This window comes from Ammospiza nelsoni, chromosome Z (assembly GCF_027579445.1).
Source record: "Ammospiza nelsoni isolate bAmmNel1 chromosome Z, bAmmNel1.pri, whole genome shotgun sequence".
In the NCBI taxonomy this organism is placed as follows: Eukaryota; Metazoa; Chordata; class Aves; order Passeriformes; family Passerellidae; genus Ammospiza; species Ammospiza nelsoni.
In genome coordinates this window covers 17801992-17818646 of record NC_080669.1, presented here as the reverse complement: position 1 = coordinate 17818646, position 16655 = coordinate 17801992, and the positions used below count along the sequence as shown (strand labels likewise).

Below are 16655 nucleotides of genomic sequence, written 5' to 3'. Positions count from 1 at the left end.
GACCCTCTCTACTTTCTGCATTACAGGCATCCTGAATCAGAAATAAAAATTTGTTTGTCTACTAAATTAGTCAGTCCCCCACTCACAAGGGCCACAAGCCCTTGCCCAAACCAAATTCTCTTATACGATTCAGGAAGACAGAATGCCTTGTTGCCAACATGTGGGTATCCCTGTCTACTGTTCTCAGCACTCTGAAACTGGTGATGTTACACCACAAAGCAAATACCTTCTGCACATAAGAACTGGACACAAAGCACATAAGGATCAGAAACTGAAAAAACAACCTAGTGTTCATTTAGTGGGCAGAAAATGTTCAAGTCTACAATAGCAAAACCTCTCCTCTCCTCTCCTCTCCTCTCCTCTCCTCTCCTCTCCTCTCCTCTCCTCTCCTCTCCTCTCCTCTCCTCTCCTCTCCTCTCCTCTCCTCTCCTCTCCTCTCCTCTCCTCTCCTCTCCTCTCCTCTCCTCTCCTCTCCTCTCCTCTCCTCTCCTCTCCTCTCCTCTCCTCTCCTCTCCTCTCCTCTCCTCTCCTCTCCTCTCCTCTCCTCTCCTCTCCTCTCCTCTCCTCTCCTCTCCTCTCCTCTCCTCTCCTCTCCTCTCCTCTCCTCTCCTCTCCTCTCCTCTTTTTATTATCGCCCTCTAGGGTGGTTTTGACAACATCAACACACTACTTTAGGTAAATTCAAGTTAACAGGGTATACATGAGGGGCTGGCACATGGAGCTGGAGACTGGTTCAAAAGTCACTCACCTTCCACTACCACATTTGCAGGTTTCGAATAGGCTGTGCCCAAACTGTTCTTGGCTACACAACGATACTGTCCTGCATCTTCTCTCTGAACATTGTGTATCCTTAAATTCCCAGAATCGAGGACAGCAATGCGAGCAGTCTCCTGCCGGAGGAAGGAGCCATTGAGGTGAGGACTCTACATGCAGGCTGCACACAAACAGCATCAAAAATCTGTTTACAAAATTTGGGCTTACATGCATGAGCACCATACATGTCCTATAACTCAAGGATTTGGGGCCAGCTCTTCCTGCTCATGACATGACACATTCACCCATTGCTATTTTTGCAGATCAGTGAGTTATAGCTTGAAAGAGCTCCTATTTAAGAGAACACTCACAAGTGCTTTCCTCAGTATTTGTCCATAGTTAGCAGTGACAAGCATATATCACATAACATATAGATACACAGAGAACATTTCGTTCATATGTAGAATCACTGCAAATGAAGATATTTATGAGATGAGCCCTGGATTTTCCAAATGCTTCCTTTCTAGCTACTAGAATTTACAAATACTATAACTAATGCTAATATTTAACACAGTAGCTTCAGCAAATATTTAGTATTACTGAAAACCATTCATACTCACCTTTACAACTGTTTCTCCTTTGACCCATGAAACAGAAGGTTTTGGATTCCCCATTGTAGTGCATGGAAGAACAGCCTTTAATCCTTCTATTATTTCCACATTTACAGGTGGACGAGTTATTTTGGGTCCTAAAATTTTTAAAGCCAAAAATTAAACTTGGGATGAAGCTACAAGATAATAGAACAAGACAAATTCAGGAATTACATGCACAAATCTGCTGCTTTTTCTCTGTATTGCTGGAAGATAAAGCATTCTTTCTTGGTTTTGAAGTTATTTGGTAAGAAAGAACTTTCTTCAGCACAGCATTCAGTTAAAAAAACTGCAAAAACAGCTAACTTGCATGGGTTATTTGTTTTCCTGAGTGGAGTTTGACAGTCATTTGAATTAGGGCCTGGGCTAAAATCCAAATTCAGATAAGAGTATTTCCAGTATTGAAGAATGTTAGCATTCCAGGTTCTGACATTTTTCACTGCGTAAACACTGTCTTGTCTCAAAGCTCAGGTCTGGATTGAATTGATTTTGAAAGAATTTTAACCCAGGCTTGCCTCTAGCTCAACAAGAAGGGTGTGTAAATGCAATTAACATCCTTAACTGAAGGATTTATAACTATGAAAAGGAAAAGGACAATCAAGCCTAAAAGAAAATGCAATCAAACTCCCTTAAAGTTAATGAGGGATAAATTTAAATTCATTTTACTGAAAGAACACAGTTTGCCTTAGTCTGACCTGAGAGTATAAAGGATTATTATATTAGTATTTTGGGAGATCTGACATTTTGAGGCCCTTGCATGATAAATGAACCAGCAGAAAAAAAACTTTCAGAGAGCATCATCTCCTGGCCACCACCTGCAAGTGACTAGGATGATGCAGAGTTCCAGTATTACCAGACCTTGAGAGTCATCTCATTAGCACAGACAAATCCTTTCCTACAAACAGATACTTTAGCCAGAATATACCTCCACTGCCTTTTAAAGTGCTTGTGTAAATAACTCTAGCCATGTAAGTCCAGCTTTACTGAGTTTGGCATGTATGTAGCTCTCTGCAAGAGCAAATCTTTTCCCCTCCAGGTGGAATGATGAGATTTACAACATGGTGTTCCAGAACATTCAAAGTACTGCTATTCAGAGCATCTGAATATAATTTAGTTGATTTTGCCATCATCAGGAAGAAAAATTTTACACTTAAAATTCACCAGGGACTTATGCAGCATTGCCAGAGAGGACTAATCTATCAAACCCTTTTACAGATTTTTGCACAAAGGGCATTCTTCAAAGCATCCATTTTTTCTTCTGATCTTAGAACAAATATGTGTTACTCAAATTAAATAATCACAACTGCATTAAGTTATGATCCCATATGCCATGTCTCTGAAAGAACTGCACCCACCTTCCCAAGAACCAAGAATGGGTTTGCCCTGAACATGGATCCCCAGGTGCCATAGATGGGAGTCTGCTCAGGCTTTTGATTAAACACGCACATGGCATCAGGAAGAAATTGCATTCCCACTTACGCATTTTCACCTGGAGAGCCCCACAGCTCTGTGCAGCTGCTCCAACTCCATTATCTGCTGTGCAGCAGTACACCCCATCATCACTGTCCTCCACACTCAGGATGGTCAGCAGCTGCCCATTCCTCTGGATGCTGTACCGTGTGTCAAACAGCCTGCAGGGCACAGCACAGATTGTCAGGGACAGCCAGGGACAGAGAAAGGGAATTGCATTTGAATATGCAGACTGCTGATGTCACTACAAATGGCAATAATTCTACCTCTGATTGTCAACCCACAAACAGAAGGGAAGGTGCTGAAAATGTTGAGTTCTGAATTAAGATTGAAATTTTCACTAGACCATGCAGCTCTGGACTGTTACTAGTGGCAATTCTTCTGCCCCACAGACATTGGTAAAATCAGTAGGCCCATGTTTGGGGTTTTGACTGGCCAAGGACAGGCATGAGCACAAATAATCAGTTCCAGCCAGGTCCTGGTTTAGGTATCATTGTTCAATGTAAGAGAAAGATGCTTACATAGGAACTAGAGGTAGCTGAAATTGTTTAAAGAAACCTTCTTCAGGAAAAACAAAACAAAGCAAAGCAAAGCAAAAAAAAGTGGGATTTTTTATTAAACAGATAAAGTTATGGAAATATTTTTAAGGTTGTGAAAAAAAGACACAAACCAAAGACCATGAACTTTTGTGTCTACATCCTGGAGTAGTTTTGTCTATTTGTTTTGCAAAAAAACCACCAAGCCAACAAACAAGCAAAGAAATGTACTGAAGCCATCTGCAAGCTAGAGGATTCAAGGATAGCTATGGTTTAATGACAGCAGGCTTTAACCCGGATATTTCAGAGAACTGTAGAAAGCCCTGAAGCTGGATCAACAAAAATACGGGCTATTGTAACAAAGTATGTGGGCCAAAGACCAATTTCATATGTGAGCATGACAAGTGTGGTATGTGAGTAGGGAGGCTATGTGGAGTCAAGTGGGAGAGCCAAGGAAATCAGAAAGAAAAATTATGAGAAATCAGAGCGCTGAGGTATTGATCTTCATTGCAAAGCTATGATACATACAAAGAAATAGTATAAATAAACACAAAGAAATTAACTTTTTGTAGTGTCCATTTTCACATGCTTTTAGGAAGCACCTTCATGCAATTGGACTTAGATTTTAATGAACAGTGGAAAAAGGGTTGGGACCTGAGGATTTTATCCCAAGCAATCACAAGTATCTGACCACTACATATGTCAAGTTTTGTCTTTTACTGTTAAAAATTGTACAGTAGTCATTGACTAATCTGAATGTACCATTATGATGGCTTAGGCATGTATTTCCTTTCAACAGCATTTCACCACTCAGTATTACATCTCCCTCCTCTTTTCCAGCTTGGGAAGAAAGAGTACCATCAATGAAGTTATCAACAATGTAAAAGACATGCTGTCCCTGTCCCCTTCTTGTCCTAAGGAAGGCTCATTGTGGGCAGCCCTGTTCTGGATGATGGGCCAGGTAACCATTGCACTCAGCACAGGGCACCTGCTGGCTTACTTGCACAAGTTTTGATGTCAAACAGAAAGGCACATCCAGAAGACTACTGCTGACTATTGTCTGCACTGGCTCTATTCTCATTGAAGTTCAAAGTTTACATACTGGGTTTTTTTGCAGATTAATCTTACTGTCTGTCCAGGATCTTGGAACCTTGGCAGGAGAAGAAAATTTTGGAAATGAAATAACTGATATTAATTGCTTTCAATTACTAGACCCTTTGAAGTTTGATATATACACACAGAGGCACAGAAATACATTTAGATAGGGGTTTTTCAGAAAAAAAGTGTCTTCTGAGCTGATGCTTTTCCAGTGTGCAAATACTTTCATCTGAGTTTTTAAAAAGTAAATATATTCATATATATTTTCCTCTGTCTTTGGTCTGAGCTTTTGTATCCAGCAGTACTGAATATTAATGCCTTGTGAAATGAAACACTTGCTGTTACTAATGCTGCGTCAGAAGTCCCTGTAAAGGAATGAAGCCCCTGAGCTCTATGGCCTTACCATAAGCAATGATTTTATCTTTATTTTCCATTTTGGTCAAAGCACTGTGTCTCAGAGACAGAGTGGAATGGCTTTAAGAATTATGATTGGCCTCTGGAAGAGGGGATTGAGGTGATAAATGATCTGCATTTCAAATTACCTTAGAACACAGAGAAGAATGATAATCTTAAAGACATGGGAAGAGAAAGACATAGTCCTTCACGGATGGCTTTCTCTCCCTGCTTTGATTTTCAGTCATGAATGTCAAAGATGGGGAAGGAATTAGGAGAAAGGTCACCTGATTTGGAAATAACATCCATGGAAGTTCAGAACTTCATGCTGGAACAAAGTCAGGATCAGAAGATTAGGGCCAAATTTTGCTGAGATGGCCAACAATGAAAAAAAATTTCTGAATGCCTATATTAATATTTGTAACTTTCTGCTTTGTCCTACTCTAAAGCAGTTTTCCATGCAGTGAGACCTCCTTCTGCTGCGGACTTATTTGAGCCTCCTATGCCAGTGGTTCAAAACCTTTCTGGATGTTTAACCACAACAGTGAGAACCATACTTCAGGTGACCATGTGCCCAATATGCACATCTCCTGTGGAGGCTGGGTATTGATATGTTACGCAAAGTTGTGTTGTGCTGCATTTTCCCTCACAGAGTAAGTCACTTACAGCCATTTAGAATGGGAAACCGATGTGAAGCCATGTGGCAGATGTAATGTGATTTCAGAGCTAGAAGATCAAGTACAGTTTACTTTGTAGAAACCTGTCTACAGCAAAAGAGCAAAAACAATGGTAGCAACTTCCATTTCCACACTTCCAGAAGGCTGCCTTCTTTGTTGACATCTTGATGCCTGGTTGTTAACATCTGACAGTGCAAAACAATGAGAAGACAATTTCCAGAACTAGAAGCAAAGAATGGCACAGCACAACCCCTCTCATGCAAAGATTCCAAGAACATTGAGACAGACAACAAACTCTGCTAAGCTCCTTTTAAATATTATACAGCATCATCCTCCTTCATTAGTGGATGAACTGAGGAAGAAAGCACATTGAATTGTCTGAAGCTGGGGAGAAATCTCCTTGCAGCAGAAACCAACTCTCTGCAAAATCAAATGTGTGAAGGTGCAAGAGCAACCTCAAGTGCTCTTACCACTCCCTCAGAAACACAGAATCCTAGATAATTACAGCCACTCATTCTCTCTCCTGCCACAGAGCGATTTTTGTATTTCCAGATATCTCCTGTATCATGAAAAGAAGCACTGTCAATTTTTGCAGAAGGTGCTGGTGAGGGCTGGGGCTGCTCCCTACCTGATGGGAATGCTGTTGCGTGTCCATGTAATCTCTGGTTCAGGATATGACTCCACTACACAGACAAACTTGGCAACATCTTCTACCAGGGCATCCACTGTTTCCAGAGGAGTGCTGATCAAAGGAGCTGTGTGAAGAAGAGAAAATGAGAACATCTTCTGGTGCCTACTGGAGAGTGTTACATAGCCTATCAAACACCTTTGGTGGAGGGAGCCATGTCCCTGCAGGGTCACTCAATGGCATTTTCCCTTGAGGTCTTTACATAAGATGCAAAACAGAGCAAACCAAGCACCAAGAAACTCAGTGTGTCCTGTGTTTCTGACTCATCTCTTCCTCAAGACTCACAGCAATAGGTGAGCATACTGCAAGGACACAGGTGAGGATGTCCCACTGCAATAAGGGTGGCATTGCATAGGCTAGAAGTGCAAGGGGCAGCACAAAAATTGAAGCCAAGCTCACCTGCCCTTGGAGTGGGAAGAGTGCCTCCTTATTAGTACAGGAGATGTAGGCTTTTTTGTCAATATTACAGGATTTATTCACTCAACTATTTATCTTTAAAGAAAAAACAACAGCAACAAAAAAAAAAAAAAAAAAAAAGCAGCAAAAAAACCCCTGTTATATACAAACACCAAACCCATTATACAGCACTATATTTTTCTAAGCCAGGCTCACAAAGACCATTCAGGTCATTCAGATTTTTGTCATGTCTAGGACTCATTCTCATTTTCTCACATTTTCTAACCAAGAAGCATGAGAGTTAGAAGTTTAAAAGCTATGTCTAATGCTTATTATCATAAATCTGTGGTCATACATTAGTTGAATGTATCTTTAGAAACATTTGCCATCGCTCTGGTGAAAGACTTGCAGCACAGCTGGAAGGGATCAAAGCATAAGCCTAGCCACTCACTTTCCCTGCTCATGTTATTCATTGCAGCCACTGCCTCCAAAAACACTTGAATGACTGGACCAATGGCTGCAAGAGACACACATCCATATTGGTTGGACTGGTTTTCACTGACAACTGTGCTGAGATAAACTAGTTTTTACTATATTCCTGAAACACTACCTTGAAAATACATCATGGATTCAGGAGTCTTCCTGTTCCTCACTGAGCACAGCAGCTTCTGGCCCATTATTTGTTCACAGAGAATCTCAACTGCTGTGTATCTACTGGCCCTCCATAGTACAAAGAGATTCAAATTCATGCAAAAAATAAACTATATCCATTTTACCCTTCCCTCCCTAAGGAATGGGCAAAATAGAAGACATTCAGATTAAGGAGACTGAGAATAATAGAAAGTCAATATCTTAATCCTTTTTCAATTTACATGGAAGTCAAAATTAGAATGTCTTTGGAGTTCTGCCGGAATGAAGCTAGAGGAAGAAAGGATCAGCTTCCACTATCAGGTTTATGTAAAACTCTAAACACTTTTGACACTTGATTAGAATGAATCTGCCTCAATAATATTTCTAGACTGTATGACTTTGGATAGTATCATTGATTAACAATAATGACTATACTTATGTAAATCTCTAAACAACATCTAAGATAGCTCTAAAGGTCATATGGATGAAACTTCAATTAGAACAAGTCTGTGACGAGTTCATTGTTTAAGATCACTGCTTCAAATTGTATCATGCATCACTTTATTAGATCATTTTGGGTCATATTAAACAGAGAGAATCATCTGTATTGTTTCCCAGATGAATCCCATACCAGTGAAACCAAATGGAAGACTTCTATAAAGTCTTCATTTTCCTACAACTGAAGGACGTCTCAGGAGAATAACTCCCACAAATGGTTATCCTCTCTGCTTTAAATGAAACATTGCTATTTTGTGGAAAAGTTTATTGGGGTTTAATAGCATTAACCCCAGAGTTTTGCAATCTGATTTTATATAGTACAGTTTTGTTGCTGTTGTCCACATTCCTCAATCTCTGGATGGATCCTTTTCTAACCCTGAGAAATGTAAATTTTTACAGTAATAATAATTCAAAGCAACCAGTTTTATAACTGTTGTAATGGTAAACAAAGCCACACCCACAAATAATAAAAGTACATTTGTGCCAAGAGCTGGAATGCATAATGACAGTATTTTGTTCTTTGGGAAACTAAGAACAGGTTTCTATATTAAATAAATAATTTCCTGTCAGGTTTCTATTTTAAATAAATTCTCTAGAAACAGTTACATACTTTCAAGTGTGTCTTTTATTCAATAGATGACAGAATATTGCATAGACATGGTCTGACTTGGTCCCTTTTGAAAGCCAGCATACAGATTTTTGCGCAGAATGAAGCCACGTGCTTCTAAGAAAATAGTATCCAAACTGACAGCACTACAGTAACAGAAAAAGAAATCATTTTAAAACTGCCTTCCAAATTCTGCATCCTCAGAGAGCAACCAGGAGAGCAACAGGGATGTATAACTTTCTTTTATGCTCTTTTCACCTTTGTGATATTTAACCCAAGCAAGGACAGTGAGCAGTGGGACTTGCCGTCATTTTGTGAGGCGGCCACAGAGTTCCAAAATGGCTGAGAAGGGACTTACATCTAAAAGCCATTCAAGCAGCTTGGATGCTGTTGTTAGTCCATGTTTTCTTCAGAAAGCACTCTTAACTCATGATGTGTGCATTACCATATTTTAACATAGGAAAATAAAATTTGAACAATGTACAGACATATCTACCATCATATAGAAAAGGAGCCAGGCCTTTCCATATGCATATACTAGGCATTTCTCATATTTTTAAGGTATCCTTGTGGCTTTAAATAAATTGAAAATAAATTAATCTATATATGTGTAAAGCCACACAGGTGCCATTTTTCTGGATGTCAGCTGTAGTTTCCCGAGATAGAAAAATGACCCAAGGCTGGTCACGGGACCATGAGAAAGCCAAATACCCTTCTGTCCCCAGCCCATCAGAAGCTTCCAAATGTGTTGGCTTTGGATTTGGATTCATACTTTTGAAACCAGAACCAGGCAAACAAAACAATACGGAAGAGAACCAGTCCCTCTCCAACACTGCAGACATCTGAAGAAACTGCAGTTCATATGGTAAAAAACAGCTCAGCTGTGATGTCCTAGAAAAGGCAATGTATCTCTTCGTTACACTGCGACACCAGAAAAAAAATCTATCCCTGTCCTCTTTGTTTTTCTTGTCTCTCCACTACTACTTATCTTACCACAATATTCACAAACATTAAGTTCACAAACTTACTTCAGTGCCTTACAAATATACCAATATTTTTGTTTCAAAACATTTTTGTAAAGAAGACAGGTTATTTCTCTTTATTTCATTTTGAGAATAACCTGACTAACAATTGTAAAAGCATAGGCCTGCAATAGCAGCAATGTTGGCCTAACATGTGAATACTGGCATTCCCTTTAAGATTTCATTTTGTTTTTCTGAAGCTGCAAAGTCTCTAGTAAGCGTTGAATTTCAAAAGTTTTGAATTGTAAATCTGAATCACCGTTCAGAAAAAATTTTTGCCCACAGCTTTACCAAACAGGACATCCAGAATGGTATCACAGTTGCGTTTTTACCTCAAAGACTTTTCTAAACAGATTTTTTTACCAATTCTTTTGTTAGTTAAAAGTATGTGAGCATATGCCCATATGCATGTGTGCGCACGAGATAGGAAGAAGGTATGATAACTTCTGTGTTATATGCTATAACAAACTGTGTATTTATACATATATATGGATTTTTTGTAAAGACATCACAGATATTTATTTACTTTGAAGCTTTATGTACTTAAAAACCTACACAGATGTGCTGAACACAACAGATCTCGTGCTCTGCAGCAACTGGTGCTACTAGCCATTAACACTTCTGAACTTCCTTTCACAGGAGAAATTTACATCCCACCCAAGCTGAACCCAAAGATCTCCCCTGCCTATTACAATGGACTATGTGCTCTTCACAGACAAAGAATTCAATTCCAAACACAAATATGAGAATATTTTCTCTGCTATCCAAGCGGAGCAGTGACCATTGAAAGCAGACCATTTTTGTCTTTTTTGGGAACGCTACAGCACCGCCCTCCCCACTGCTAGCAGAGACACCTTCCCCTTTGCAAAACCACCTTTAGCAAACGGCAGAAGAAGAGCAGAGAAAAAGCAAACCTTTCAGAAGTGTCTCAGCCAAGCTGAGGGCTGCCAGGGTGAGGACGTGCACCAGCAGCACCTTCAGCAGGTCATTCATGTTTGATCCAGAAGGCATCCAGCTCCTTCAGGCAAGGCGTGCAGACTTCCCAGCCGGCTGCATTTCGGAAGCAGCGTTCAAGCAGAGCTTCTCAGCAAGTGACAGAGTGGGGTCTGAGGGATCTAAGTATAATCAGGAATTCTCCCACCCAGTGGTGGTGACAGACGTGGCCAGCTGGTGTGTATCCACTTTGGTCAGTGTGAAAGCGTGGGGCTCATGAAACAAGAGAAAGCAAATCCCTTCTGAATTCCTTCTAAGCAAACAGAGAACAGTACAATGGGCAATGCATTTCCAGGGCAGTACCCTAGCCCAGTGTTGCAAAGTCATCAGATTTTTATTCCAGAACACTGTAAGTGCAATAGCAGGAAAAAATGCTTGCCAGTGTCTTTTTCTTCATCTTAGTCACCCTCTTTTCCAGTTTTTCTCCTCTTGCTCACACTCCCTCTTATTATAACCTTTCAAGATTGGCTGCAATATGCCACCTGTTGCCCTGCTGATAGTATTTCTTTTCTTAACAGATGCATTTGCTGGAGGAGAAGAGGTTGGCATTGGTGACTAAAAATGCTTTTCTGTAGGGAAATATGACAGTGGGGTTTAATCTCCAGAAATATCTTGTTAACCACCAGGTCCCTGCCTAAGATGAAAGACGGACAAACACTCATTTTCTAGGAAGACTTGAAGAAACATCAGAATCAAGATCTTCTGACTCATTTTTTCTTGCCCCATCCTACCACAAAGGCCTACACTATATTTTCCAAAAATGTCAAGTCATTTGTACTGCCTGTTTTTCCAACACAAATATTTATATAAAGAGCAAAGAGGCTTACCGCTGTGGAAAGGCTGATGCAGGGGCAGTATCTGCATGAGCAGGGAAAAAGATGAATAATTAGTCTGGGAAGAACCTAATTGATCATGATCCTCTTGGAACATGACTCTGCATACTTTTTGTCATTTTATCAGCCGAGTGGACAAGAACTTTGCACTAAACTACATTGTTTGAGGAAAGCAAATGTGCAGTCATAACACATCACAGTAAAAGGTACTTTGAGATCTCTGGAATTTCCTTTATTTACTGCAACTCTTGACTTAAACCACTTCTAAACAGTCATTTCTGCAATGTACGTACATGGCCCAGCAATGCTTCTTCTGAGGAGCAAATGGAGTAAAACTGACCAGTGCTGGGAATGTGTGAATCCATGCCGTTTGCCATGGCTTTATAATAGCAATGTTACTTTGTGCACTTGCCATCGTTGATTAAGAACAAGGATCTCTAGACAAGCATTCCTCTGAAGATGAATAAAGGCAGAAACACTCCCAGAGATGTTAAAGGTATTCCAAAAATTCTGGAGCTAGCAATGACAAAAAAGCAAAACAAGTAGACAGTGATGGAACAAGAATCCTACCAAGGAACAGAGAAATACTGATTCATGGCTGAAGTTACAGGTACTTCTTTAGTTTAAGTCCAGACATATCCAATTAAAATGCTCCATAGAAATGCAACTTGGATTTTTAGGGTAAAATTCTGCTCATGAAGGGACTTGGCAAAAGACCTTTGCATTGCTGGATTCCTGTTTGGAATGTGTAATAAGGGCTTTGAAACTGCACCATCCATATGAGTGCAGAAACTGTTATTTCCCTTTTATTTGCCAATTGCAGCATTTAGAAATGTCACTGCCAGCAATGGCTGTTAAATGCTAACAATGCCTTTGCATTTGGGGAATTACCAAAGTACTCTTAATCTCTCATTTCCTCTACTTCATGTATTTTTACTAAGGATCATAATGATCTCCACTACTCTAAACAGAAAGGATGTAAATTTACTTGTACATGAGAGTAGAGAGAATACATGGGCAAAGGTACACACAAGCTCCAGCTACACATGCTACACAACTAACATACAATGTATATGGGAGGCTCATGGTCATCTGTGCCTACCATGGAAAGATGTTTCTATGATTTCACACTGAAATCAGTGAAAATCAAATGTTGGTGACATCAAACCTTCTTTGATTCCAAGTATTTTCCAAGCTTACCTTATAAAAGTAAAATACGTCTTTAATTTTTACTTATGGGGTTATGATTTTGTTGCTTATTGGCTGTTGTGATTAGGGTTTTTCCTAACAAAGCTGACATGCATGCAGTTTACAGATAATTGTTTTTACATCTGTTGTTTCTTATAGTCATGCCCCAAGTCATGCTTCTGCTGAGATGAGGTCCCAGCAGCCTACTCAATAATGAGAAGACGTCCAATCCCCAGCTTTCAGACATTGTGTCTGAAAAGCTTTGATCCCATAGATTTCTGCTTATCTCTCTGCACTTCAAACACTCCAAAAACGTCAGTTCATGAAGTTCAATACACAAGACAAGGTGTGTTCATTCACCTAGCTACTATTTTTTCCCACTTTAAACTGTTTGTGAAGTGACAAATACTGTATTTTGAAATAAATGCATAAATACAAAGAAAGTAGTAACTTGTTAGAGTTGGTAGAAGAGGTAATTAACTTGCAGTCAATGAATTGCACCGCTATGATAAGTGGAAATTGTTTGCTGGAGAGAACCATGCTGGATCTTTTTTTTGTACGCCTCTGTACACTCCCCTCCTTCTCCCAAATATTCTGCTGGAGGGTGACAGTTTGCATGCTAATGTGACATAATTTGACCACTGAATTATTTGCAAACTGCCTTTTCTCCCACATCACTCTCTTGGATGTCTTCTCCCCAGGTAGTCCTAGACATTCATCCAAGTAGACAGGCTAGGACAGGTATTTCCAACAGAAACTGTCCAGACAAAGAACAAAATCATCCTACAGAGAGACTTAATGAAATTGCTTTGGCAGTGTTCCTAATCACCCAAGCATCTGGTGATTCACACTGAAATAGTGCAAGTCAGCCCTAAACCAGCCTGAGGAGTGATTGACTGGCCTGACCTCAGTTTGAGGTGAGGCTGACGGGCCTGTAGATCCCTGGATCCTCCTTCTTGCCCTTTAACTGGGTGATGTTTGCTTTCTTCCAGCTCTCGGGCACCTCTCCTGGCCACAACAACCTTTCAAACATTTGTGGTTGGTGTGAGGTGCAACACCACATCCTTTGTCATTGGCCTCTCCACCTCTTGTATGAGAAAGTGATCATCAATATTTTCAAAGAACATCCTGGATTGTTTGTGTATTGCTGAAGGTAAGCCAGAAAATGAGCATGCCCTAACCAGCCAAGATAGCAGGTATGTACAGACACAGAAGACTAGTGGTTTTCAAAGACCAAGCTGCCAAGCCATGGCTCCAAGCCTCTTCCAGCCAGCAGAGATGAAAAGGATGTACTGTGTGGCCTTCCCTTCAGACAGATTGCATGCACATGTCCCTGCATGCACTAACTTGGTGCCTGATGTACACTTGTTGCTTCCTGCCTCAAAGCTGCTGGCCTCTTAGATAGTGGCATCCTCACAAAACATTTGGCAGTGAAACCCCTTTTGGGGATGCACATGTGCCTTTCTGTGCAGAAATGAATCATGGTCACATTGCCGCAGAGTTATGGTCACACCACTCCTCCCATTCCTCCCTGCTCACTTTGCCTGCAGTGCCTACAGGCAGAGCCTGGGTGTCTGACATGGAAGAAGCATCTTTGACAAGGCATGCCAGCATTAGGGGAGGAGATAAACATCATTTTTGTTCTCTTACTACACAGTGCAAGTTGCTTCTTTACAGTAATCCTGAGTTGAAGCAGCTCATGTAGCCACCAGCTCCAAGGGATTCAACCCAGCCGCCCACACACATGCAGCCAGTGAGGTACTGTTGCTTGTGTCAGAACAGCAAATACTGTACCCAGTGTGATATGTAAAGGAGTGAGCTGTACTGCTGCCGTTCTTTACCCTGCACTTGACACTTCCTTGTTTAGTGTTTTTATTTTTTAAATGTCAAGATGAAATAATGGCTTTTCTCTGAAGTCCTTTAAGAAACACAGACCCTTCCCAAAGCCCCACTTAGTGTTTAAATTTGAGGGTTTCAGACACACTTGGCTTGACCTCTACCATCAGCCATCTGGACCAATCTCTGGTCTCCTACTAATATTTCAACACTTACTAAGCTCTGGTGTTTCAATCTGAAATAATACTCTTTTATTCTCTTGAGATTTTGTGGCAATGGGGAAAACTAAAATTTGCATTCATTTCTTGCTATTAACTTCTCTATAATTTTTCATCTCACAAGATCTGACAGTACTGACTAAGGACAATCTAAGATGCCATACTATGTTTTGTGGTGGGGCAAAATTATGCAGGGTTATGAGATGTAATTAGTGTGGTGGAATAATGTAAACAATGTAAAGAAAGAGAAATAACCCTTGCCATGCACCTAGCTAGCTGTGCATGCTATATATAACACAGAGGATGAGCTGAATGCCTTTATTTTGTAATATATAAAACTCATTCCTCTGCTGGGAGATCTGCCTCCTACTTCAGTTGCTATCAATGTTATCCAGCCCCACACCATAGCACAGGGAAAGACCCCACCCTCGATAACCCTCTCCTCTCAGAGGATAATGCTGTCATGGTGCTGAGCTGGAGTGGGACAGAGATGCCGTGTTTCCCAAAGAGAGTTGCCACAAAAAATGTATGACCCTTGCTCCTCAGCTTCTGGTTTCAGTCTGTCAACCTGTGCTTGCCATTGGAAGAGTACAATCTGGCAACCAGGATGGCTGTTGACACATAAAACCTGCTCTCCATCCCATGGTGTCACAGCCTAGCAAGTGGGAAACAAGACCTGCATTTAGATAATGTTATAGCAGAGCTCTTACTGGCCCCTGCTCAGGAAACTGGGAAAGGAGGGACCCAGTGTGGATCTCCAGGCCACAACAGCCATATGAAGGAGACCATCTACCTAAGTGATCCCTTTTTGCAGAAATAAGGATGTGTTTCACAACAGGAATACATTAGGGACTTAATATATCCCATTGATTTTGATCCCAGAATACTGCACCTTGTAGCATATCACTCTCACCAAGAAATAAATATAACCTTAGCTTGATCTGACAGTAATATTGGCAGTTACTGCAAAAATATAGTCACTACAAAATAAAATCTGTTTCATATCAGAACTCCTGTATTATTTTAATTATTGTTAACATTTCTTTAAAAGAATTAAAGTTAAAGCCAAAGAAAAGAACAATTAAATAAATGTATAAGATATCTTGTGTCAGATCAATAAATTTTCAATTTTCAGATTTTGTCTGTCATTATTTGCTGTTCTTGATTGCTGTTTTAGATTATAGAGGAGCAAAAGGCAAGCAGTTTATAGGCATGCCCAAAGCAAACAACCAGCTTGGTTTCAAGCATGCAGCCTCTAGCACAGCCAGCTTCAAGTGAAAGATTGTGGTCCTGTACACAGTGTGGAAATCAACTGTCCTGAGTGATCATAGAATCATAGGCCTGCAAACATCTTTTCCTTCCATCACCATGACACTTGTGAAACTCACAGCATCTCTCTGCAGCCAGCTGGGATCCAAGAGGTGTTACAACATAGGGGTGTGATTTGAGGAAACACTCAAGTTTCAGAAGTACCTGCACTCATGCAATAGCTTGTCTGCCAGTGGAACAGGACACTTGAAATGGAGCTGCTGCATCCTGCCAGCTGATGGCAGGTTGCCATGAGTGGCTACAGGAGGTGTGCAGCACACAGGTCCCAGGGGCATCCTATCCCCTTTCCTTTCACTGAATGTGGGCAGCGTGCAGCGACATGCGAAACAGCTCCACCCTCTTTTTCCAGACAAGATAGCTTTTTCCTGTTGCTCTGATAGCAAGAAGAACTTTACAGCATGAGTAGCTGAGGAGTTTTTAGACCCTGTGCTATATGCTGAAAGTAATTTTGGGGGGCTTTGGCTATACATATTAAAAATGAGAAATTAAATTCTGCTCTGAGCTCACCCCAGGCAACCCCATTGACGTCAATGGAGTGTAACTGAGAGCAGAAGGTTGCCTGTGATCTTTTTGACTTAGAGTTCACCTGCTGCTCATTTGAAGCCATAATCCTTGGTGACATCCCAGTCAGACAGAGGCTTGCACAGCAGAAATCAGGTCCCAGTGTGAACTTCACTCAATGAGGCATTCTTAGCTACAGCATTTTGGACCATCTCAATATCTACCTGCTACAGCAGTCACACTATTTAAACATTGCTGTGTATTATCTGGGAGCACAATAACTAGCGCAGCAGTATAAGTGAGTATATCTCCTCAATCAAATGGCAGATCATAGCCCAA

The 16655-nt window shown here is 40.7% G+C and overlaps 1 protein-coding gene across 1 annotated transcript in view; it reads right to left on the bottom strand.

Annotated features, from left to right (window-relative positions):
- Positions 1 to 10465, bottom strand: part of MUSK (muscle associated receptor tyrosine kinase) — a 54688-nt gene extending 44223 nt beyond the window's left edge. The window contains 5 exon segments of the mRNA XM_059492658.1: positions 749 to 890; positions 1374 to 1501; positions 2883 to 3034; positions 6206 to 6332; positions 10333 to 10465. Of these exon segments, the coding sequence (XP_059348641.1) occupies positions 749 to 890; positions 1374 to 1501; positions 2883 to 3034; positions 6206 to 6332; positions 10333 to 10429 (646 nt within the window). The 5' untranslated portion in view covers positions 10430 to 10465.
- Positions 10466 to 16655: the final 6190 nt, after the last annotated feature.